Genomic DNA, 26734 nt, shown 5'->3' on the forward strand with positions numbered 1-26734 from the left:
CCCCCTTTTTATTCCAGTTTTTCTCCAATTCTTTTTATTTTTTCTCTTTAAGTGTTTCAATTTTCCACTTTATAAGTTACGTGTTCATCCAAGTTGATAAGAACTTAAGCAGATTACACATAATAAAGGTCACGTTGAGTATGCGAATAACTAAATATATCGTTCATGATAAAAACTCACATATAACAACAATTTTGCAAAACTAAATAGTGTATGAAGCCTTCAAACTAACTTTATTTATGTCTCTATTCACAATGAAACTAATAGAAAATAAATAAAAGAGTATTGACTAAGAACCTGAGAATTAAATACGAAGACGAAGATTTCGCCACCAGAAACTCGAACGAAACTCCAAACTCTAAATCCAAACTCTTTTTCCTCTCCTTTTTTTTTCACTTTGAGTTTTCTTTTGTTTATTTTTTTTATACATGTTTTGTTCCTTTTTCTCTTATCTTTTCATTTTTGTTTTTTGTTGCTTTTCTCATTCTCTGATTTTCTGTTTTATGCGGTATCTGATGATGATAGTCTGTAGAATAGTCTGAGGGTGGGAGTGCTTAAATAGGAGGATTTTGGGGGAGTAGTTAGGGTAGTTTAGGATTCAAAATTTTATTTTTTTTATTTTTATTTTTTCATTTTTTTAGGATAATGATCTCCTTCTTCTTTTTTTCTTATAATAAATAAATAAATTATATATAAAATAAATAATAAAAAAATATTAACTAATTAATTTTTATACTTATGAAAAATATAAATAAAAATATAACTATCTTAAAATATAATATAATTAAGAGAAAATAAAATCACTAGCTTATTTATAAAAATCTAAATTAAAAGAAAATATTTTTTGAATTTTTTTTATATTATTTTAAAAATAAAAATAAAAATAAAATATCTTAAAATGTAACTTTATTTATTTATTTTCATCTAAAACTTATTAAAAATGAAATAAGAGTTAAAATAATATTGGATCAAATACAAATATTTAATACAGAAATATATATTAAATTTGGGATGGTCAAAAACTTATGTGTCTACAATTCCTTAAAGCACAACTTGTTTGAAAGAAAGGTTGATGTTCGGAAAAGAGAGTAGTGACAAGAAAATAGGATTTCCAACCCCTATTTCATATGTTAATGCCTTAACAGGATTAACTACTTGGAGATTTTGTATTGTTTTTGGTAAACGCTTTTGATTTGAGAGAACTAAAGTGAATTAGTCCTTGATGATTGAGAAACACTAGGATTATGTTATTAAATACAATACGTTTATCTGTAAGCACAATACATGTATGAATTCGTAAAACCCATAGTTAGAAAGTATTGAAAACTACAAGCTGGACTTAACCCTAGCTATCTATTTCTCTGAATTTGAATATTATTACACATATTTCATCTTGTTAAACTAAAACCATTAATTTATGAACTGAATCAAATCCCCCTATTTATTTTACGGAAATGAATGATTAAAAGTCAACTAATCTGCATACAACTTAATTAGCACCATATTCCCTATGGGATTCGACCCCAACCTAGTTCGGTTATATATTTGACAACGACCGTTTACCCTCTAGTAAGAGAGGTGTAATCTGGGCGTATCAAATTTTGGCACCGTTGCCACAGAATACGGTTGTCGATTGAGTTTATGCGTGTTAATTGACTGTTAGTCAAGTTTCCTTATTTTACATTTATTTATTGTTTTTGTTCATTACAGGCTCATTGTTGTTTATGCCACGAACCAGAAGTTCAGGAGAACCATTATTACCCTTCAATCCTGAACCTTATCTCACTGAAAGAATGGCTAACCAACAGAAAGCTGAAAGATTAGCCGCTTTGGCTAATACTCAATTAAATCACTAGGATGCAGATAACCCAGGTCGAGTACCTAATATAGATGAAGAGGACCTGGGAGATGATGATTTGATTAACCCGGCTAATAGAAGGCGTGTAGCAGGGGTAGTTGCGCCTGTAAATCAAAATCATCCATTTAGAGGAAGACTAGGCCTCCAAGATGCACAGTTTGATGTTGATAATGATGAGGACTATTTAGATGGAACTGGATCTACAGGGGCAATCATTCTACCACCACTAGCTCCTGGGATGAAATTCAACATCACCAGCACTATGATCCAGCTACTGAATCTGAAAGGACTCTTTGGTGGATTACCTGGTGATGATCCAAATCTATATTTGGTGAATTTCATTGGTATTTGTAAGTCATTTGATAATCCTGGAGTAGGAAAAAATGTTATTCGTTTAAGATTGTTCCCACTGTCTTTGTCTAGAGAGGCGACTATGTGGTTGAATGAGCTGACTCCTGATTCTATAACAAACTGGAGGCAATTGAAAGGAGCTTTCCTAGAAAGGTTCTTTTCACCCTCCAGAATGTTACATTTGAGGGATGAGATCAACAACTTTAGGCAATTGGCTAATGAAGCTTTGCATGAGACTTGGGCGAGATTTAAAAAGAAGTTGACTCAATTCCCAAACCATAAGATGACCGATGAACACTTGATGGAAATATTCTACAGAGCTTTGAACTCACTTACAAAGCCAATAATAGATAATGCTGCAGGAGGAGATTTTATGGAGCTCACCTTTACTAAGTCTACAAAAATGTAAGAAAGGATGACTAAGACAAGTAGAGCTTGGCATACCAGAGATTCTGTGGTAGCAAGCAATACTGGGTCTAGTGTAACATCAGCAGAACAACGTAGGAAAGAAGAGGAGCGTGATCAGGATATGGGCCACATGAAAACCCAGATGAATCTGCTCATGAAATATTTACTTTCAGGGAGTATAGAAAAGGTAAAAGTTGTGGGGTCCCACGGTAAGGGAGCTAAATCAAACACTGAGGAAGAGGCTAACTATTTGCATAACCAAAAAGGTTTCTGGACCGGTGGTCAAGGAAACCAAGGTTGGAACCATCAAGGAGATTGGAAGAATAAAAGTGACAGAAGTGGACTGTATATACCTCCTGGAAGCCGTGATAATGCTGCCACCTGTTCAGGTAAAATATCCATGGAGGACATGATGGAGAAACTATTAAAGGGAGTTAAGGCAACTAATTTTAGGGTGACTACTATGAAGAGTGACATATCTTCTATGAGTCAACTAGTAAATTCGCACTCAATCGTTATTAAATAACTAGAGCAGCAGATGAGCCAATTATCCGTAGCATTCAACCAAAGACAGAATGGGACTCTACCAAGTGATACAGTTCAAAATTCGAGGAATGATGGATCATGTATGGCTATTACCACTAGGAGCAATAAGATGTTATTTAGTCAAGGATTGGGAGCATCCTCTCATACTGATGCAGTTAAAATGGATTAGGAGATGGTTGATTAATCTTCAGTGGTGCCTGTGGAGTTGGGAAGTTTGAAAAAGAAGAGTGCAGAAGTGGAACAACCACCTAAGACGAAGCATGTTAGTGATGTAGAGCAAGGCATAAGAAAGGAGGTAAAAGTTTCTCCAACTAAAATCCTAAGGACACCACCCCCATTTCTACAATGATTAAAGAAGAAAGAAGATAATGGCAATTTTAGCAAATTCATGGCTATGTTGAAGCAGTTGACAGTGAATGTGCCCTTAGTTGAAGCACTGGAACAGATGCCTGGATATGCTAAGTTTATGAAAGACTTGTTGACGAAGAAAAGGAATGTGAGCTATGAAACAGTAGAAAATCTTCATCATTGTAGTGCTATTGCTACAAGATCTATTGTCCAGAAGAAAGCTGATCCGGGAGCATTTACTGTTCTATGTACGATTGGATTGCTAAAGTTTGAAAATGAACTTTGTGATCTTAGGGCAAGTATAAATCTTATGCCATTGACGATTTTCAAGAAACTAGGTTTGAGAGATCCTACGCCCACCAATATGTGGCTTCTAATGGCAGATAGATCAGTAAAAAGGTCGATTGGGATTCTACATGTTGTACTTGTAAAAGTTGCAGATTTTATATTTTCTGCCGACTTTGTAATTCTTGATTGCAAAGTGAACTTTGAAGTAACCATAATTTTGGGTAGGCCGTTCTTAGCAACTGGGAGAGTGTTAGTTGACATAGAGCTGAATGGGCTGAAATTTAGGCTCAATGAGAAAGAAGTTAGTTTTGAAGTATGTCAGTCTATGAAACAACAAAAGGAGATGAGTGTCTTCTCGATTATTGATGTATTCTATGAAGATGAGCGTGATGTACCAGTTAAGGATAGTTCTACTGTAGAGACCATAGCTGGTTTGGTTGAACTTGCAAGCAAAGATGTGAGTGACTTCAAAGTGGCTGGACTAGGAATGAAGCATTTTCTTAATCCAGCAAATGAGGTACAAATGGTATCATCTATGTATCTTGATGAAGTCTGAGTAGTCAAGATAATTGAGTCGTGACGCGACGTTAAATCAGGCGCTGCATGAGAGGCAACCCATGATTTTATTTTCATTTTATCATGTTAAACAAAAATGCAAAAATAAGAGTCGAGCCACGACCGAAACTACGACGCTTGGTGGGAGGCAACCCATTCTTCTAATCATTTTTGTTGTTTTTGATTAAGTGTAGATGCATGAAGTACTAAGAAGGAGATTAGTACCAAATTTGGTTTGGAATTGAGCCATGTCAACAGTGGTAAGTTTAGGAGTGATGGGAACATTGCAGGTAAGTTGGAGTGGTCAAATGTGTAAGGCTTAAGTATGATTTGTGTTAGAGTCGTGCCCCGATTTATGTTAATCCGACCCAAAAAGTTTTGCGGTGTGAGTTTATTTTGTGACCTCGATGGGGGTACGGGGGCAAAGCCCCCACGGTATGGAACTTTCTCAATGCTTTATATGAATAATGGGGTGCATAGCATAGAAATTTGCATAGACCATGGTAAAAGCATAGCCTTACATTCAGCCTAAGCACATTGCTTTACATGGGGGAAAATGAGTGGCATGAAGTGCGTCGTATACCTTGATGTAGGCGATAACATATGCGCCGCACACCTAATGTTGTGCGATAACATGTACACCGCCCAAGACTCCACACATGCTCACTGCCTCACCAGTGCGATGCCCAGTTCGCCGCACACCTCAATGTGTGCGATAACATGTTCTCGCACACCAAACCGCATAGGCTCACTGTTTCATGTATGCGATGACCAATACGGCGCACACTTAAACTTGTACGATAACCTGTGCGCCGCACACCCTTCCAATTCCAATATAAATCCATCTTTGAATTGGGTCATTCCTATCCGGATTTCACTCTTTAATAGAATCCACACCATGAATGCCCAAAGTCATCCTTATTTCACTCCTAAGCTGTACAAGATTGCTTTCTCACCATTCTATTTGTCCTTTAAGATTACTCTTTACTTAACAATCTCAAGAATTCCCTCTTCCTTCTTCAAGCTTCCATCTTCAAGGTAAGTTTTACTTTTTTAACCCTTAGTTATTGTGACCTTTGTTATGGTTAATTGATTTCTTGAGGATTATGAATTAAATTCTTGCCATGTCTATGTCAAAGAAGGATTTTGAACATCTTGGGAAGATAAGCATCATTGTGGTAGTACTTGAGCTTGTACATGTGAGTGATTGTTCACACCCAACATGGTAATTGTGTAACCATTAGTTTCCATCTTATTGTGTTGAACATAATATTAAGAAAATCATGTGAAAGTGATGGTGTTCTGTATATCCTTATATGGTTGAAGTTGTAGGGCATGATTTTGTTCAAAAAGTGATTCATTGAAATAGAATTGGGGGAATTGAAGTGAGTGAATTATATTGCGACTAATGTTGGTGCACCATATCAAAGTGTATGTCGGCGAAGACTGAGTACCCAACAATAACACTTAATTGGTTTATATTAACAAATTAAGTGTGGGGTGGTGACTTCGCTACCTTTATCTTAATTGTAGTTAGTTTCATTATGTGTTGCTGACAGGGGTGATGTGATGAAGACAGGAAAAATGGCTCCAATGATGATCTCTATGCTGGTGGCATGACTCCTAATGTGGATGAAGAGTAGTACTATCCAGGTTCTTTATTTTGTTATTTGCACTGGGGACAGTGCTTAGCCTAAGTGTGGGGCGTCTGGTTACTTAGCTACTTGATTTGTAAGAAAATAGTACCTTCTCCTTAGCATTCTTCTATGATAGGATTAGTTATTTTGTTTATTTTGTTTCTTGTTAGATATTTATTCTATTTAGTCATAATTAGGTATTTTTCTCGATGATGGATGGATGACGACCGTTTTAAGAGAAAATTAGTCATTTAATTGCATGTAAATGTTCTTGTGGATCACATGACATTATAACATAAATAGGTGATGGATCATTACGTTTGAAACACCTAGGCTCTATTTGTGACTCTTGTTGTGATTGTTGGTTTTATTTGAATTCATGTAATTATTGGGTCGAGAATCTATAATGCTCCTAATTGAGTTGATCATGTGCCATGAGTGTGTAAGACTATTCTATATTCCTTATTGCAACTGATGCTAGAACTTGCCTAGTGTGTGTGCAAAGCGAAATAAAGATTGTGAGTTTAGCAGATAATTTAGGCATTTCTTTGATAGCCATTGTTCATACCTTATTTTGACCTACCTTTGTACATTATCTTAGCTAGCCCCATTGAGCCTTTAGCTTGTTCTTTTGTTAGCCTCATATGTAGCCTAATCCGTTCTTTAATAGACCGTAATTTGATCCATAAGATCCTAAGCACTTTAATGTAAAATCAATGTGAGTTAGGAGTTTGACAATAAGAGGAAAAAGGTGAAATTGATGCCCCAAATTCTAGTTATTGGTGTGAGCAATTGATGCGGTTAGGAGTAGCAAAAATTGTTGAAAAAGTTCCAAATTTTATCCTGGACATGTTACAATGAGCATGTTTTGGCCCTAGTCTTTCTTGGACATTGTGCACCTTAACTAAGGCAAGTCGCTTAAGTGGAGGGTGGCTATTATAGGGGTGCATAATGTGAAAAGGGTGCAAAAAAATATATTTAAAAGGGTTGCATACTCCCACCATAGTGTTATTAATTGAGCTTAACGAGTTGGGGTAAAAAAAATCTGTGAAGATAGCAGAAGTGGAAATTGGTTGTTAGAGATTGGTCTTAATTGCATAATGTAGTATATTAAAGCGCTTAGGGAAGATAGTCACTATTTCTGTCCAAAATAGTTCCTACCCATCCTTTAGCCTGCATTACAACCCGTAAAAGACCTATTTGATCCTAATCTTAGCATTCTAATATTAGTGGAGTATTACACTAAGGGCAAGCATATGGTCATCATTTGTAATTTGAGAATTATTTGTGAGGGTGAGCGCAACTTGATTCTTGTACCCATTTTGTTAGAAATTGCATGATTGTGAGTAATTATGGGTAACTTTCTTGTTGTGAAGGCACATGGTTGATGAAGGTTGGGTAATTTATGTAATTTATTTGCTTAAACGGTATGCATGAAATTGCCAACTTAATGAGTCTATTCTTGAGGGTAGGTTGTCTCTAGTAATGATTCCTGAATCTACTTCTTGTTCATAATTGTTGTGTAAGCCTATTTGAGCATCTTGTCTTCCTTTGTGGGTGTTAAGTCTTGTGTAGTATGCATAAATGGATGTGTTGTTTGAGGACGAACAAAGCTTTAAGTGTGGGGTGGTGATCTTGGGTGTATTTATACGCCTAAGCACCATAACTTATCCATATTTTAGCTAAGTTTAGAGAACAAAGTGCCTAGTTTCTTATGTTTTTACTCTACTTCTATGTAATTGAGCTAACTGATGTGATTAGCATGATTTCAGGTATTAATGAAGTAGATGAAGACATAATGGGACTATGGAATGTGGATGGCATATGACACAAGAGAGAGTAGCTGTCTGGACCAAATGTGAAGCCTAGAAACTATGTCCAAGACTAGTTTGTCATTTATAATTAGTTCAGGGACTTAGAAGGAAATTATGAGAGAAAAGATTATTAAAAGGCTTAATGCTGAATTTTTATTCATCATTCATTATTCTGTATTATTTTGAGAGAGGAGAGAGGCAGCTTACACCAAGGGAGAAGCGCTATTCATCTTCTAGTTTTTGGTATGATGAATATTTCTATTGTGATTTTCATTTTACCCATGAGTAGCTAAGTTTACTAGTTAGGATTATGGAAGCCTTGTAGCATATAATCTATCACTTTGGGTTTTGAATTCATTATGCATTAATTTGTTTACATCATACTCTCTTCGCTTATCTTGAATTCTCATGGTTGCAAACGTAGAGGATATGCCTTAAAACACAACTTGTTCGAAAGAAAGATTGATATTCGGAAAAGAGAGTAGTGACAAGAAAATAGGATTTTCAACCCCTATTTGATGTGATGCAAATTGGATCACCGAATCGAATAAAGTAAAATCTACGAGTGGATATGTATTTACTATAGGTGGAGGAGCAGTCTCTTGAAAATTGTCCAAATAGACATGTATTGCTCGCTCCACAATGGAATCTGAGTTTATCGCATTAGATAAAGTCGGTGAAGAAGCAGAATGGCTCCGAAATTTTTTGAAAGATATTCCTTATTGGTCCAAACCATTGGACCAGCATGTATACACTACGATAGCCAAGCGGCGTTAGGTAGGGCAGGGAGCATGATGTACAACAGTAAATTTTGTCACGTAAGACAGAGACATAATATCTTTAGAAAACTTCTCTTTAGTGGAATTATCACTGTTGATTATGTGAAGTCAAAGGATAATGTGTCAGATCCACTTACAAAAGGCCTATCCAGAGAGGCAGTTGAGAGAACATCTAAGGGAATGTATTTACGGCCTAAGACAACTCAGCATGGCGGTAACTCTGCCTAGCAGACTAGAGATCCCAAGAACTAGGTTCAGGGAGATCAAACAAAGTTTTGTCTGACAGATTCAACATTATCAATATACCCAACTCATTCTCATGATGTAGACAATGTTTAGTAAATAAGGATAAGACTTATGGTGTGAAGTCTTTTAATGATTATCTAAATTTGGTAGATTTAACCAAATAATTTAATCTATAGGATTGAACATTTAGAAATCATCTATATGAGGGTGAAGTGGAATTCGTTTTAAGAAGAATGTTAGTAAAGGCCTATTCTCTAAGCTCGCATGAAATCAGGATGTGTTCATAGCTGAAACGAACAAAATCATGGGAACTATAAACGGTAAAAGGTTGGTTGTGCGACATATGTTGTCTAGGTATACATTAAAACTCGGTGATTCAAAGATATCAAATCTACCAATTGACCGAGTGCATCCGATGCATGTTCACTACGTAAAGTTCAAAAGAAAACTCACTTATCCAGATGCAATCAGTCTTTGTTTGCTGATCACATATTTGTCCATAAAGTTTTATAAAGAGTAGTCATTCCCCATTCATGTGGGGGATTGTAGGTTTCAATTAATGTGAATGAAAAATGAAAGAAAAAGTCTTAGAGAAAAGTGTACTCAATAAGGAAAGTATACTTCTACCACATTGGTGGGAGAAAGTAACTTTATTGTGTTTTTATTGAGTAACACTTCTTCAAGTGGATAGTGAGGCATGAACAAAAAGGTACCTCGCACCATCATCGTCGATTGGTTGTGACTGTTCAGAACCCTTCAAGGAAAAGACACACTATTTTGGGAAAAGGGATGACCGTTTGATTGATTGTGACTGTTCAGAAGAGACATACTGTTTCAGAATGGACGGACATGACTGTTCCGAAATGATACACCTTTCTGATGAAATATTGCTTCCTTTCTGAAGGGGCACTTTATGGCTATAAATACCTGCACTTTTTCTAGGGTAGAGTAGAAATTTTTCCGCATTGAAGAACATTCTTCTACTTCTAAAAACTCTGTGTGATCATCTACCGTTGCATGTTTTAAAAGAATCAGAAGGTTTGAGGTATCGCTCCATTCTGATTATGAGTCATTTTATCCTGGGGAAAAAAACTTCGCAACCTCAGGTGCTTTAGGGGAATTTATTCCTTAAGGACTCTCTGTGAATTCGAAGGACTTGGCTCTATTTCTTCTTCATCTTGTTTCTTTAAAATAACACACTTCTTTGATAGTTCATGTTGAGCTTGTGTTGAAGGTGTTGAAAACTTCATTAATGTTTTTGAATTAATCTTGAACTTGTTTTGAAGTGTTTGAGCAAACATACATATTATGTACCCGAAACAACATTTCTAAATAAGCAGAAGCTCCACATGTAACTTTTTTATATACAAAATCATGATGTCTAGGCCAGCTTGCACGCACTTCAATTAATTTCACGAAATATGCCTACCACCTCCCGCCAACAACATGATATTAAGTAACTCAGTCCATCAAAGTTAGAACCGACATATCTTTTTGTTATGTTAAAAGAAAGCAGAGGCGGATTCAGGATTTTAAACTTGTGGATTTCCAAAAAAATAAATTAATACGCAAAAATAATTTAAAAGAATCACCGACTCCTTTTCCATATCCACCAATCTCATTTTTAACAAGTAACAACATAAGCAAAAAGTTGCATCTTTCTCAATACTATATTCTAACCATCCCAAATATGAAGTATCAAACCAATCAAGATTAAAATGACGCTATTTTCCTCCAAAATCTGTTATTGGAAAAATAAAATGCTCACCGGGTCTGCAGGGCCCTTTTTTAATGTAATATCTTACTCTATCACACTGATTAGGAGGATATTTCGAAATTTATTTTCTTTTAACGGGATCGGATTCAAGAAAACCCAAATTCAATATTTTATCTTTATTTTATGGTTGAGAAGGATTGACATTGTCGAAAATTTCAGTATGTGAAGGAGAACTTACTGAAGGAGAATCTGGAGTGATTTGAGGCTTGAAAAATTTCATAATCATCTTGAAGACTTGAACTAACTTCACAATTTCAATCTATTTAAATTAAAAAATAATAATTTAACGACTAACAAATAATAAACTACAACGAAATATTAAAAACTATCAAATTAAACGCATTAGAAAATAAAAATAAATACTAATATACGAAAAAATAAGAGAAAAAAAATAAATAAATAACAGATTGCGGGAGAAAAATATTTACGTAAAATTTAAAATTTGAAGATGAATATAAGTTTCATAGCCTTAAGGAAGAAAACAATTTTGTCCAAAGCATGAAAGCAATTTTGAACATGGGCAAGGCGCAGATTGCATCATTGAGGATTAAAACGAGGAAAATAAGCTTCAGTCAGCATGAATAGGAATAAAATTTATAGCAGGGCACCAGTAGCTAGGCTAGTTACAAGAGTATTTGACAATCAAAGGGCATTGAATTTGGAGAAACAGAAAGGAAAGAAGCAAGACAAGTATGAGGGAATTGAGTTACCTTTGTGAGCTATTGGACAGAACACTGGTGACTGGTTCCATTCCCTAAAACATTGACCACCAAAAGCTGGAGAAAGATGGATGTTTTTTGGCCTTTATTAATGTGGAATAAGAGTTCCAGTAACAGTTTGTTTGGATGGTGGTTTGCCATGCTTTCATAATGTATGGTAGAGCATGGTACAATACAGTATGGTACAATATCATGTTTGGATGGACTGTATCGTTCACTGTGGTTTAATAACAGTTTTTTTGTTTGGTTTAATGGTATGGTATTGTATGATAATAGGTAAGTTTACTAAAATACCCCTACTTGTTATAAATTTTAAATTTATCAAAAATTATTAATAAAACAATGATTTTCTGCATTGTTCTCACTTTCCTATATGGTGAATGTGAAGTGCTTATTTTTTTGAAACAATGACAAATGAGTTCTTGCCTAAATTGACGTATTCATGGGGCAATTTTTTCTCAAAACTTCACTGCCTTTTGCCATGCTATGCATACTCTTTAATCTAGTCACAACAAGTAGGTACCACAACAATGACAACCTGAGAAACACTACTTAAAGATATTCCCAAGGCAAAAGCTTGTAATCTTGCACGCATCTAAGGCAGAAATTAAGATTTCATTTTCTGTGCTACTATATATCTGCTATCACGCACGAGGTCAATCAGCAAGAACTATATCTTTCCAAGCTTCATCAAGTAATGCCTGAACCAAAAAGCTGAGCACATCATTCATGTGAAAAGGGTAAAATGGGAGAGTAGAGGAGCTGAAAAGAAGACAAGGAAAGAGGAAAGGAGCAGAAAAGTTTTGAAACAATAATATATTAGGTTAAGGAGTAAAGGGTAAACTGGGATTAAACAAAATTATATAAGGGCATGGTTGGAAAAAAATAAGGAACACCATGCCATACCATCAAATTGGTGGTTCAAGAAATTGATTGATTCCATGGTTATCAAACTATGGAATAGTACCGTACCATACCATACCACCCTTTTTAGAAGGTCAAACCCATCGATAGCCTTCTAAACTTGGCACCATCTTTTATTTTGTCACCTCAAGTGAACGTTGTTCACTTTTGGCACCTCAAGTAGCCATAAACTGTGTCACTTTGACACCTTTTGCTGATTCAGCAAAGAGAGTGTATTACACTCTATTTTGGGCGCGTTTCACGAGTATTTTCGTAATTTTATCATCTTTCTTCCTCATTCTTTAATCCATTAGTTTTCCACCATTTTTTATCATCTTACTCCATTAATTCTTGGAGATCAAGCTCACAATATCATCTTAATTCATTAATTTTTCACCAATTTTTTTTCCTTTTCTTAACACATTGTATAGCATAGTACTAGTTAATCGTGATTGCTCCATTGAGGTCAAGCTCACTATTTTTCACCATTAATTCTTGGAGGTCAAGTTCACTATTTTACACCATTGAAGTTAAAATGCTCCTTTGCTAAATTTTAGATTTAGAAAATTGAAGAGGTATAGTATTAGTTGAGGTTTGCTAGTTTCTAATCATCATTTTTTTATCAATTGGATGCGTATTTTTTATGGTTTGAAATCCCAAAAGAAAATCGTGAATTTCTTATGGTTTGAACCCACACAGCTAAAGTGGTTATATTTTTTTCCGGATTATTTAGATTAGTTGAGTGTAAGATTTTGCTATTATGGCTACTTGTACATTAGCTGTGTTTATGCCTCCTAATACGCGACGATCACGTAAGGTATTGATTGTTCTTGGTGGTAGACTTTGCCCCTTGAAAATTCAGGATGAGAAGATTGGATATTCGGGTGTAGAGTTTTGGATTGTGAACATTGATATTCAACCTTCATTGATGGAGGTTAAATTTGAAGAATGGTTGGGTGAGGAAGATGAAGTCAAAGAATTTTTGTAATTATTTTGGTCAAAAGTCATGTGTCATTAATTCATTGGACACCTTGTAATATATTTTGATTTTTTTTTTTTCAAAAAATAATTATGGATACAGATAATGACATGAAAATTTAATATGAGTCGGCACAAATTAATTGGTTATTTAATTCATGTCAAAAGAGAGTGCAATTCACGCACTAGAGCTGATGCAAAAAAGTGTCAAAATGACACAGTTAATAAATAGCTGGTTGAGGTACCAAAAATGAACATCGTCCACTTGAGGTGCCTAAGTGAAAGAAGGTGTCAAATTCAGGGGGTTGGCGATGGGTTTGGCCTTTTTAGAATACAATCAAAACAAACATGGTTCCCATGGTAAACATACCATACCATGGTAAACCACCATCCAAACAGGCCCTAATGGATTGCCATATTTCAATTAAAAATCATAGGCTGAAAAGCCTAAAAAAAGAAAACGCGTCCAAGGGGATTCAAACCCGCATTGGCATGCCGAAAATACATATGAGTTTCCTTTTACCACTAAGCTATCCATCTGTTTAGTTATGGGCTCCCACCTTTAAATATTTATACTTTTTGATAATATTTCTCATTAAATTATATGTCTTACGGTAGCGGTTGTGGGTTCCCAGGAACTCGCATCCACTACCGTAAATCCGCCCCTTAAAGAAAGTATGTCTTCAGAATCATATGAAAATGAGAGAAAGAACAGAAAAACACAATGCAACAAAGAATAGACGAACACACATATTTTTGTTAAAAGAAAGCATACATCTTTATAGTACAACAAAGAATCGCATGAGATGTCTAACTTTTCAATGTAAGTGAATGTGCACGAAGACATCCAAGAACTACTCTAAAAGTGTAAAAGAGAAAGCACAAATTCTCAACCGAAGAACATGGTATTACATATATGTAGTTATGCATTATATTAAGGCAAGGCCGGCTCAAGCAAATTGGGAACTCGAAATCAAAATAAGCCACAAAAAAAAAAAACCCAAAATAGGTTAAATGTAATAAATTATTGTGTTTTTCACTTTTTTCTTAACGGTCAACACGGTTTGTAAAACATAATAATTTATTATGTTTTGCACAAAAAATCAAAAATAAAAAACAGTGTGCTGTCACATCTTCTTTATGTCAAATCATGTAATAATAATTTATTACGTTTATAAATAGTGTTTGTAAAACGTAATAATTTATTACAAACTACAAACAGTGTTTGTAAGTTGTAATAAATTATTACAACTTACATCTAACCACATCACATCACCTTTACTTTTTCCACTTTTAAATTTAACTCACCCCACCCCATCCCACCCCACTTTTAAATGTAATCCACCCCACACCTTGTAGAACCCTCTCACCCCATTTTTGTGTATTAAAAATATGAAATTAATTTTTCGATTAATGTTTCATTTTAGTTTCTGATTAGTGTTTTGATTAAGATTTTGAGGAAACTTACATAGACAAATACGTTTTTTATTATAATTAATAAAGTAAAAAGTCACAGTTTAAGTTACGGGTGTATAAAAATTGAATCGATAAAAATGTTATTGATTTATCTTTATTAGTTAACGATTTTTTAATGATTTTATAAAAAAATTATTGAGTTATTGATTCGATTTTGATTTTTTTATTAGGTTATTGGGTAAATCGATAACCGATTAAGATTATACGAAATTATTATTTACACCCTCCATATCTATATATACTAAATAGCAAGAAAGTCTTGCCTAGATTGTTGCCAAGTGACACCATATTATTGGGCCAAGTTTTACTTATTAGGACAATTTTGTTAAAATTAAGTTTTAGTTAGTAGTTATTGTTATTTTTAAATTCAAAATTTTGATATTTATTTATAAGATTTTTAAATTAAAAATTTTGATATTTATTTATAAGATAATTAGCACGATTCTTCATTTGAGCAGATTATCAGACTTCCTATATTGCATATTTATAGTTATAGTCACTATTATCATTTAATTTAAAATCTTAATAAAATTTGATAGTTATAATTCATGTCAAACACTCTTTCTAAAATATTTGTTCAAATCAATTGGAATTTATATTTCATACATCAAACACAAGAAACAAGGGTAAATCCATCAATCTAACTATTACTGTCAAGTAAATTAAATAAAAAATTATAATAACAAATAAATAAATTAAATTACATCTACTAGTTCAGGAGTAGTTTCACAATTATATTTCTTTCCACGTCTAATAATAAGTAGCAAAATATAAGGAGGAGTTTCGTAAGCAAAGTCACAAAAGAGCAACTTTCTCACTTGATAATTATCTCTAAAACTTCAAAATACAAAATTTCAACGTAAAACTTCTTCATTTGACGCAACTTCCATTGCTTTTCCATTTCCATGTTGATAGAATGTGTTAAATTCTAAACATTCAAGCTCCGGTCCATGAGTTTTTTCTGATTTTTTAAAATATCAGAGAGAAATACGAAATACTTTCCACAATAATAACACAAGAAATAACAAAGCAATAATTTTACAGTAATGAAATACATATTTTTTTTGGTAGAACCAATGAAATATTACACTACTATACAACAACTTAAATATGTATGCTACTTTTCCTACAGGAGACAAAGTAGAGTAAATAGTTAGGACCATTAAATTAAAAAATACGTTATTATTTTTAAATTATTATTATTATTTTTGTAATCTTAAAACCATGTTCCTAAATAATCTCCCACAAAGCCACGGAAACAACACATTTACTTTTTAGTTACTAATTTTTTTAGATACAAGTCCTATAATAAAGGAGAATCACATTCACCATTTTAAAGGTAGTTTAACTTTTTACCTTTTAATATTTATATTTCTTTTATTTTTTTAATTATTTAAAACAAACATATCTCTGCAAAATCTTACTACTAAATTTCATTTTTCAATTATTGTTAAAGTCTTTATTAAGTAATTACAAATTTATTTATGTAAATAAATAATTAATAAATCATAACTGTTATTGAAAAGTCAAATTATATTCATGTTTCTATTCACATTCCTAATAATCATCTCACAAGCATGATTTTTTTTTTTAAAGAAATTCATACAAGTGCGTAAATACATCCATTAGAGGAGTTAATTGTGGAAATAAAAAAAGCTACTATTTAATATTTAAAATAATTTATTTTAAAAAAATTAAATTAATAAATTAAGAAGATAATGTGTTTTAAACATCACATTTATGGCACACGTATACCCACCCATGTTTTCTACTAAGCCCACACTACTTCCAAAACAAATATATCCACGTTTCCTACTACTCTTCCCCCACAATCACAAAAACCAACACACTTCTCCCCCACAATCACAAAAACCAACACACTTCTCCCCCACAATCACCTATTTATTATTTATAATAATAATTTTAAAAAACACATTAAAAAATTAAAAATACTACAGGGCTTTTACAGTAACTATGACATTCATACCGACATACCCAACCTACATTATTTTAACAGTTTGTCAACTTCTTTTTATATAATTTTAACTTTTAATAGACCACATTCTCCATTTTCAAGTAAACTGTAAGATTTCTCAGAGCATTCTTTTTCAATGTTTAAAACCTTCTTCTATTAAAACACCTATTTATTATTTATAATAATAATTTTAAAAAAATACATTAAAAAATTAAAAAGATTACAGAATTTTTACAAAAAATGTGACATTCATACCCATATACTCACGTTTCCCACACTGTTTTAACAGTTTGTAACTTCTTTTTATACAATTTTAATTTTTAATAAATCACATTCCCTCTTTTCTTGCAAACTGCAAAATAAGTTTCTACGCAGAATGTTTAAAACTTTTCCTATAAGTACAATCCAATACATACAAATTTTCAAGAGTTGATTATATTAGTGAAATTTCAAATTACAAAATGGATTGGAACTTCAAAGTAAGGGTTGTACGTATGTGGCATGCTACACCAAGGGACAAACCAAATTTTCTTCTATCAATTGAGTTAGTGCTTCAAGATGAAAAGGTATTTCAAATTATTCAATAATTTTCTATTTACTATACCAATACTGAATTATTAATCCTGACTTTAATTTCTCACTTATTTATTTGTAGGGAGAAAAAATTCATGCAACAATTCCACGATTTGTTGTCCATCGTTTCAGAGGAGAAAAAAATGCAATAAAAGAAATGGGATTGTATCTTATGAATACTTTTGTTGTTGAGCCTAACAATATGCATTACAAAACAACTGCACAAAAGTTTAAGCTTGAGCTTACACCCAAGACAATTGTTGTTGAGACAACTGATCCAGCTTTTGGTTTAAATATTTTTAACTTTCGATTATTTAATGATTTGAAAAATCACATTGACATTGATGACACTCAACTATTTGGTAAAAAAAATTTATGTGTTGCTCTTAACAAATTTTTTAACCAAAACATCACTATTTGAATTTTTTGTATAAATATGTCTATCTTGCAGATGTCATCGGACAAGTTGTTTGTCATGCTGAAAAACAAACTCATAAGCTCCGAAATGGTACAACAAGTCAATTTTTGAATGTTGTTATCGAAGATGATGAGTAAGATTGTGATTCAATTACTAATTTTTAATATTTTTATACAAATTTAATATCTAATATATTGTTATTAATGCAGAAGGAAGACAATTACAGCAACATTTTGGGGGGAGTTTGTTGATAAAATCATGCCCCATTTGCACAATTTGATCGATGAACCTGTCATCGTAGTTATGCAGCTTATAAGAGCGCATAAATTTCAAGGTATATCAACAATATAACTTACACTTCAAATATCATATTCAGTTTTAAAAAAATTACTGGCCTAACACTATGTTTAAGTTCACAGGGGTATATTTTGTACAGAATACATGGAATTCCTCCAAGCTTTGGATTAATCCTGACCTTCCTCAAGTTAATGATTTCAAATCAAGGTTTTTGTTTTATACTATATTAATTTTATGTCCATACTAAAATAAAAATTTGTAATACCCCGAGAAATTTTTCGATGAAATTTTGTGCGTAAACGTGTTGGGTTCTATCTTCTAGAATGAATTATAAATTTTTCGTGCGGATTGTATTAGATTATAACCCACCATTGCATAGAGTATCAAATAAGCTTTCCAACTATATTTGGATCATCCAAAACGGACACCCGAGCGACGAGTTATGAACATTCCGATCGAACCATGAATAGTAGTGAACAGTAAAACGTGCAGGAAAAAGTACTGAGGCCTGGCGTATTTTTGCTCTAACTTTAAATGATCATAAATCTTTGTAAATAATGATCTGTGTAATCTACTATATATCAACGGAAAGCTCTGCGAGTCCTCTTTCCAATGAAATTGGTTTCATCCAATTTGTCTATCAGAGCAAAAAGTTATGGTCGATTTACTTCAGCCTATCAAAAGAGAATTTTTGGGTCAACTTCAAACGATCATAACTCCTCGTAAATAATGATCTGGGTGAGATACTATATATCAACAGAAATATATGAGAATTCGCTTTCTAATGAAATTGGTTTCATCCAATTTGGATATCGGAGTAAAATGTTATGGTTGATCTACTTCAGACTATCAAAACAGTCCACCAAAGGACAGATTCGAGAATTTTTTTGATTTTTAGGGGCGTTTTGGTCATTCCCCCTCACCCAAAATCCATCCAAACCCTATATTAAAGCCTATGAGAAGCATTATATGTTATATTTCATCAAATCCCCTCAAAAAGAAAACCCTAAGCTCCTACATCCAACTTCAAGAACCTCCAAAGTTCACCATTAATTCTGCAAATTTATTCAAGATTCCAAGTTCCTAATTCAAGAACGTCAAGAACCTCTAAAGTTCACCATTAATTCTACAAATTTATTTAAGATTCCAAGTTTCTAGTTCAAGAACTCCAAGAACCATCATTCAAAGGCACGATTAACATCTAAAAAATGAGTATCGATCTAAAGTTCATCATTCAAGGTATGTGGGATTTTTCAACAAGAACTCTCTTTCGTTCTTGTTCCCAAAAGTAATTTTCTTTACAAAGGCGTGATTTTTATTTGATTTTTACGAATTTGAAGCATGAACCCATATCTTATGATGATTATTATGAAATCTTGATGTTTATAATTTTGAAAGATGAATTTACATGTGTGGAGATATAAAGCATGAATCTTGAACGATATTTATCATGATTTTGATATTTGGATCGTGAATCCCTATTGAAAATTGTGTTTTTTTTTAGAAAGTGTGTGTTATAAGCACGTTGATGTTGAATATTTGAGATATTTTGAATGATTTGACCTTTTGGTCTTAATGGAGTTGTTTTGAACTCGAGTGTGAAATAAATCCACAATGTGGTTGATTTTGATAGATGGGAAGCATGATGGCTCCCGATGTATATTTATATATTACTGAAATTGTTTTATTGTGGATTGTCTTTGAAATGATCTAAGCTAAGTTCGGGAGAAATCCTTAGCACCAAGTGGGAGGTATAAAGCGACCTTACTTCCCTAGAACTACGTGCCCTCGTAGGAGTGAGCCTGAGGCTGATTTATATAGTGATCACTAGTTTGTGTGGATTTGATATCGATAGTCCTACTCTGATGTGAAGGATAGGACGGCGCTCCCCAACGTGGGTTGTACGTTGGACTCCATGTAGCTCACATGGTTTATGTCGGTTATAGGATCTCCCAGTGTGTGTATGTTTCCTTGTGTCTATGGTGAATGGTGAAGTGATTTGAACGTGGAATTGTGAAAGTTATTCTTTCGAAAGATTTAAATGATATTTACATTATGAGAATTTATATTCTTGATGAACTGAAAGTGATTGACAAATTATATGATGACTCACATGTGTTATTGTACTTATTTCATCCTCTCATGATTATGATGATTTTCTTTGGGCTATGTGAGTCTTTCATACATCCTGCATATTTCTTATAAATATTTATGATGATGATGTTTATACAACCGCATACCACCCCATATACTCGGTTCCTTTCTATGGTACTGACCCACATCTTCGGATGTGGGCTGCATTTTCTTGGAATGTAGGTTCAGGTGCTCAGTTCCAGGTTCGACAGTGATTCTTCGGGCACGCTGTTCTACATCCTCCGTCGTGGGGAGTCCTCATGTTTCGAGGACGTGATGTCTGATGTTGGTTTCATGGAATTGTTTACATTTGATAACTGAGTATGATTCAGTTGGGGCATGTCTCAATGACTCGCTGATTTTATTGATTTTCTTAGAGGCTTGTCAGACTAGTATAGATGTTGGGAGTTGACTAATAAGTCGTATTTTGTTATCTTTCTGAAATTCTTTTATTCTTGGATGATGATTACTCAGTTGATATTTGAGGGTTATTTATGGAAACCCCGTTGATTTGTGTTGAACTGAATGAAAATGGCTCAAAGGGTTAGCTTGGGACTACTCGTAGCCTCAAGCACCGTGTGACGCTCCGGGACCCGTTTTTCGGGGCGTTACAAAATTACATGCATCACTAATATAAAAAGTGTAGATTAGGAACTGTGTCCGAAGCTACCCCTAAAATGCTAAGTCAAGCAATATCTCAACGTAGTCTTTCTATTGTTGAAGAATTGGCTACTGGAACTGTACAACTTAAAACTGTTAAAGAATTTTTTGATTCTGTGCAGGTAAAAGTCTCTATATTAATTTCACACTATATTTCAACAAGCTTACTTATATGCAACATATGACAAATTGTTCTATCACAATTCTTTTTCATTTTTACAGGTTGGGCATTTGTGGATTCTTGCAAAAATAATGAATTTGGAACTTAAAAATAATTGGTCATACCTAGGTTGCATCAAGTGCCATAAGAGTGTCGAAGAAGTTGCCAAAAATACATTTCACTGCAAAAAATGTGGTCGTGATTTTCAAACAACTACTCACAGGCTTGAGCTTAATATTATTTGCTTAGCACTAAAAATTTTAGCTAGATTTTATATTTAAACCAAAAATACTATCAGTTATAGGGTTCAGATTAAGGTGATGGATGATACGGGGATCGTCTCTTTATTGCTTTGGGACAACGAAGCAATCACACTCATAGGAAAATCTGCTTCTGAATTAAAAGATTGTCCGTTAGAGGTATATTATTTTTTAACATTGTTTTATGAATCCTAATACTAATAAAACTAATATCATATTAGATTTTTGATTCTCCGTACGAGTGTTCTTATTCGATCGAGCTGGATGTTCTTCTTGATAGAATCATCATGTTTAAAGTGAATGTTAAACAAGAAAATATTGAATCACGTGATCGAGTCTATGGAGTTGCGAAGATCAATGACGATGAAGAACTGATAAATCAATACAAGATGTCAACAAAAGAAGATCTTTTCACTGTATGTATGATTTTACTAGCAAAAAAGAGTCATTTATAGTAGCATGTTAATTTTATCACTAAAAGAGGTGTTTAACCCTTTTTATTTATAAAAATAGGAACTTCATTTCAATGTTGAAGAAGGCTCAGATACTAAGAAGGTATTCAACTTTCAATGATTTAAAAATAAAAATTGATAATGGATATTGCTATATTTATGTATTTTTTAAATAAACCTTTACTATTCTCCTTTTTGTCTTAGGATTCCATGTATGATAACAAGAAGATCTCTCCTAAAAAGATGTATATTTCAAAAAAAGGCAGACCAAAAAGTGGAGGACCTATATAAGAAGTTACTGATGATGTTGACCAACTATCCAGTAACAACGCCAAGAAGGTTATTAAGAAGGAGAAGAATCCCTAAAGAAGTGGACGTGATGATTTTCCTTTAAAAACTTAGATACATTTTTAAAATTTTTAGCAATCTACATTTAGGTATGATGCTGAATTAGTTTTAGTTTTGTGTTTTGTTTTATTTTTTTTAAGAATCATGACTCTATTATATCAAAGTTTTTCATTTCTTATGTTAACACTGTGTTTTAATATTAGTTAATTTACTGTATGAATCTAATTTTTATGTTATTAATGTATTTGTAAAGTTTAGACATCCGCATCAGTTTTTCTTTTTCCAACATTGATGTGTGTAGAAACTTAGCATAATAACATCAGTAAGATCAGACAAAACAAGATGATCATAAAGCATGAAACAAGAGTCGAGTCAAATAGAGAGAAACAAAATACCGGGTTGTAGAATCGTTGTTTTGAGAACCCACTATCAACAACATAGACAATACCCTGAAGAAAAAGAAAATTTTCAGCTCAGGAACATGATAAAGACAAACTAATAACATGTATGTCATAGTATTTAATTCATATGACAATTACAATTTATAGCAGTATGAGTTATTTCTTTTGTTCCCTTCCTTTTTTTAATGGAAAAATCTGTCATTTTAGATTCCAAAACTCAAATATTAACGGACCTGTCCTTTACCTTTCTCCACTTAAATGATGGATACAACTTCTTGATTATCTTACCAAAAAAAAAGGATACTTAATTTTTACAATGTAAAAATGATACTTATCACTGCTCCCACAAGTTTCTATCAATATATACTCTTCTCCACTTGAATTTTGATTACCACTTTTTTGCTCCTTTTATCAACAAAAAAACAATTATTTTTCAAGGCAAAAAATGATACTTATCACTTCCCCCTCCTCACTTCATCGAAAAATTTGTCCAAAATTGTAATGTCCACATAACTAAACATGCTTCTAAAGATTCATGGCTTTCAAAAATATCAAGTATACTGAGAAAATTACCTCATTGGAAGATTTAGTTTAATTAATTACCGATGCACCAATTAGAAATTGATGAGTTTGAACAAGATGATAGAATAGAAGATATAGTGTGATAACATACTTTGCAACCGAAAGGTAGCATCCTGCTAGGGGGAAGGAACTGACGCCATAGGTCTCTAGCTTCATTATCAGCTAGAGGGCCAAATTTTTCATTACTTTTCATTACTGCCAAAATAAGTTGCGTAAATCCTTTCACTTGGCAATCTGTATACCTGGACAAAAATCATCAAACAATGAGAAACAATTTGTACAAGTCAGCATCTGTCATTTCTTGATCATACAACATATATGCTAGGAGCACAACTGAAAATGTAAAAGAATATTAATATTAATCGTAATAGTAATATTACTATGTCATTTACTATATGAGATAAATGATAGATGGAATGATTCTGAGGTGCATTAGGAACTGGAATCAATAGACCAAATAAAAAAACAACTATAGACTAGGAGGAGGAAGTGACAGAATCCAAAAACCGCTTACACACTATTCAAGTATTACTAACCGTAGAACTAATCCTCCAGGTGGAATTGTGTGGACTATGCAACCAATCAATGCCTTTTCATCAAGGAGATAATCTCTACTGATTTACCAATTGCATATGCATTATGTCCTTCAGCAACACAACTTTCTATCAAAACAGTGTCTGACACAGTACCCGTTATTGACTCAGTTGAATTATGCACATTATTTGGAACTTCGACTGATAATTTATCAGCATTCAAACTAAATTCTCCCATATGCAGCTCTTGAGACTCTAACATGTTATTAGCTGAAGAGTTGACATTGTTCACCTGCAGTATTGGCAATTTGTTCAACATGAGTCTACTTATTCACATCGTTTATCGACCCACTCCCTAAAAAAAATGCAAATACAAGTAGCAACCAAAAAAAAAAAGGAACAACTTCCCTTTCAGAGGGGTACCTCTGTCTCATTATTATGTCCAGGAGAATCCAATCTTAAAGCACCATTGACTTGCAAAAAATTCTGATGCAAAGACTGTTGTGTCTGCACACCCGAGAGGTAATTCTTATCCATAAATTGAAGTTCCTACAAAATTATGGTGGATGAAAAATCTAGGCATACAAAATAGGAGAAGAATTGTAGGTAACTATAAGCAATAAATTCGGTTGCTTAACCTGTCCCTCTTTACTTGAAGCTGGAACCTGCATCCTGCATTTTAATTCCTTGGTTTACATTGACATCACTGTAATCTGAAGGAAGAGTTTGTCCATTGACAGTTGTTTCTTGATCATACTGAGAATCCGATCTTTGTAAGGTTGACAGAGGTTGCATGGAGTACTGATTGTGACTAGAGATCTGTGAACTCTCTGGTGCAGCCTAGAAAATCACAAGATTGGCAATTAACCTTTACTAAGCAAAATTAACGAGGAGAACTAGACCAAAATTCTCTACTTTACCTGTTGATTTGGCAGAAATATGTACTGAGTGAAAATGTCCAACATGGGACTAAGGAGCATGGATGGTAAAGGAGGAATTCCCTGTTGATGCATTACATATGGATGCAGAGCCGCAATTTATCCAGGTGGAAGGTAGGTTGTCATCCCAAGCAAGGATGAAAGAGCAATAGGCATATGTACATGATCCAACTAGTGGAACCCTGGAAAAGAGAATGTTATGAGCACAGAAACAAGGACAATCAAAGGAGAATTAGAACAATGCATTTTCCGTCTCTTTTTTATTTTCTATATGAGGGTGTGGAGGGGGTGTGCGCGTGTGGGGGAGGGAGTCATTCCTAATCATTTAGTGTCACTAAATTCATAGTCAGCCACAGCTCTAGGATTATCTAAAAGGTACATAATTGACGATAACCATCCATAATAAAAGCCAGTCGGCTGAATTTTACTCATCATGTAAAAGTTATTTATCTACAGATAAAGGTTCAACTTTGAAACTCAACTTATCATCTCTATTCTTACTTGGAAGTTGAAAATATCTCAAATTATCCTATTGCCATTTTCCACAATTAAATGTTGTTGATTGCAACCTCAATAAACACCAACCTCTAAGATGCTATACCCACTGCCTTATTTTCTACTTTGGACTAAGCAACTACTAAGCTTTTTGTCATAGATATTTGAAATTGTGATATGGATACATCAGTAATATTAGCAACAGTGTAAGTAATATATTCCAGGCCCATTCTAAATAATTACCGTTATAACTATGTAGACATTACCATATGTAAGAACAATGACATGCTGTTTTTTTCATGTACTTATATTTTTTTCATAAATTTTAATTACTGTATTAAACTTATTATTATTATCCTCTAAGAGAACTCTTATGAAACTGATGTACTGATAGTGCAAAATCAAACTTTATTCATTAAAAGTTAAAAAATGGCAGTTACATAGTAATAAACTGTTTTGAAAGTGTCAATAATAGTTGATATTTCAGATTACTTATGGTTCCTCTGTCAAAATTATCACCACATTTCATCTTTCTCTTAAAATCCTTCAAATTTGCATATTAAATCAAAATTCTGAAGTCCTTATATATGGAAAATAAAAAAAAATCTATTTCAGCACTAAGCAGATGCAACATACAGAATCAAAAACGACGCAAACAAAGTAATTTTAACAAAGGTATCATCTTTGATTACCACTCACATCTCTAATTTATATGCATCATCAAAAATTATTTTAATATTGCTCGAAATAATTGATTTTTTCTTAAGGGATGAACTAAAATAACATACAAATTTCTTCTATAGGAAAAGGTGAATCCTCAAAGTACAGAAATCATTCTGCTGAGAGTGAAGAAATACAAGCACCATTGGCTGATATAACAAATGGTGAGCGACAAAATTCCTGATTTAATATAATTTAAAACTTACTTTCTAATACTCTTCTTATATAGGTATGCATGGTTACAACATATTGTCGGATCTAAATGTATTATCTGAAGGTAATACAACTTTATTAGTGCTTTAAGTTTTTCATCTGAACTAGATCCTAAGTTAAAACTTTGTTACTTCAATATAATTTTGCAAATAATATAGTAATATATTTTATTTAATTTGTAGATATACAAACACATAATTCTCTGCCAGATTTAAATGAAAATTCAATAATGGAAGGTAAGTATTTTAAGTTCTCATGAGTTATTAGTTAAAAATAATATACACTGCAATATACAACAGCTAATTAGTGTATCATTCTTACTAGAAATCGAGGCAATAATAAACAACACTGTCGTACAAGGAATGTTCCTAAAAAATATTTATTTATCTTTAAAAATTACATTATATTAGAAGAGAGTTTTTGAATCAACAATCTTTAATTTACAAAAAGATTATTACATTTACATCTATATACAATCATAAATTTATATACATAACAGAACAACTTCAACATAACATAGAAGATGAAGAAGAAGAAGAGTATCCAGGTATGACAATCAAACTTTGCTTACTTCTGTTACTAATTAGATATAAAACTATCTTGATAAATATAGATAAATATCGAAAATTCAAACATATTAATTGATTTTTCTACCACTTTCTATAGATGTTGATGTTGAATGTGGCGACATTTGCATTGAAGGTTCTTCTGAAAAACTCTTCATTTAATATTAAAATAATTTGATCATTTAAACCTATAATGTTATGTCTTTAACTATATATACTTGCAATTATAGAATATTGGGATATAGGAGATGCTACATATGAATGTGGACATTGTGGAGCTATTTTTTGGTATGAAAAAGAACACACAAGCATTACAAATCAAAAAAA

General features: G+C 33.0%; 1 protein-coding gene across 1 annotated transcript; it reads left to right on the forward strand.

The window, feature by feature from the left end:
• Positions 1-17119: 17119 nt before the first annotated feature.
• Positions 17120-21008, forward strand: LOC107846109 (replication protein A 70 kDa DNA-binding subunit B-like). The gene is made up of 5 exons (XM_047400286.1): positions 17120-17224; positions 17314-17593; positions 17683-17782; positions 17859-17983; positions 20962-21008. The coding sequence occupies exons 1-5, from the start codon at positions 17120-17122 to the stop codon at positions 21006-21008; spliced, it is 657 nt and encodes a 218-aa protein (XP_047256242.1).
• The last annotated feature ends 5726 nt before the right edge of the window (positions 21009-26734 follow it).

The sequence above is a fragment of the Capsicum annuum genome, chromosome 11, assembly GCF_002878395.1.
Source record: "Capsicum annuum cultivar UCD-10X-F1 chromosome 11, UCD10Xv1.1, whole genome shotgun sequence".
Taxonomy (NCBI): domain Eukaryota; kingdom Viridiplantae; phylum Streptophyta; class Magnoliopsida; order Solanales; family Solanaceae; genus Capsicum; species Capsicum annuum.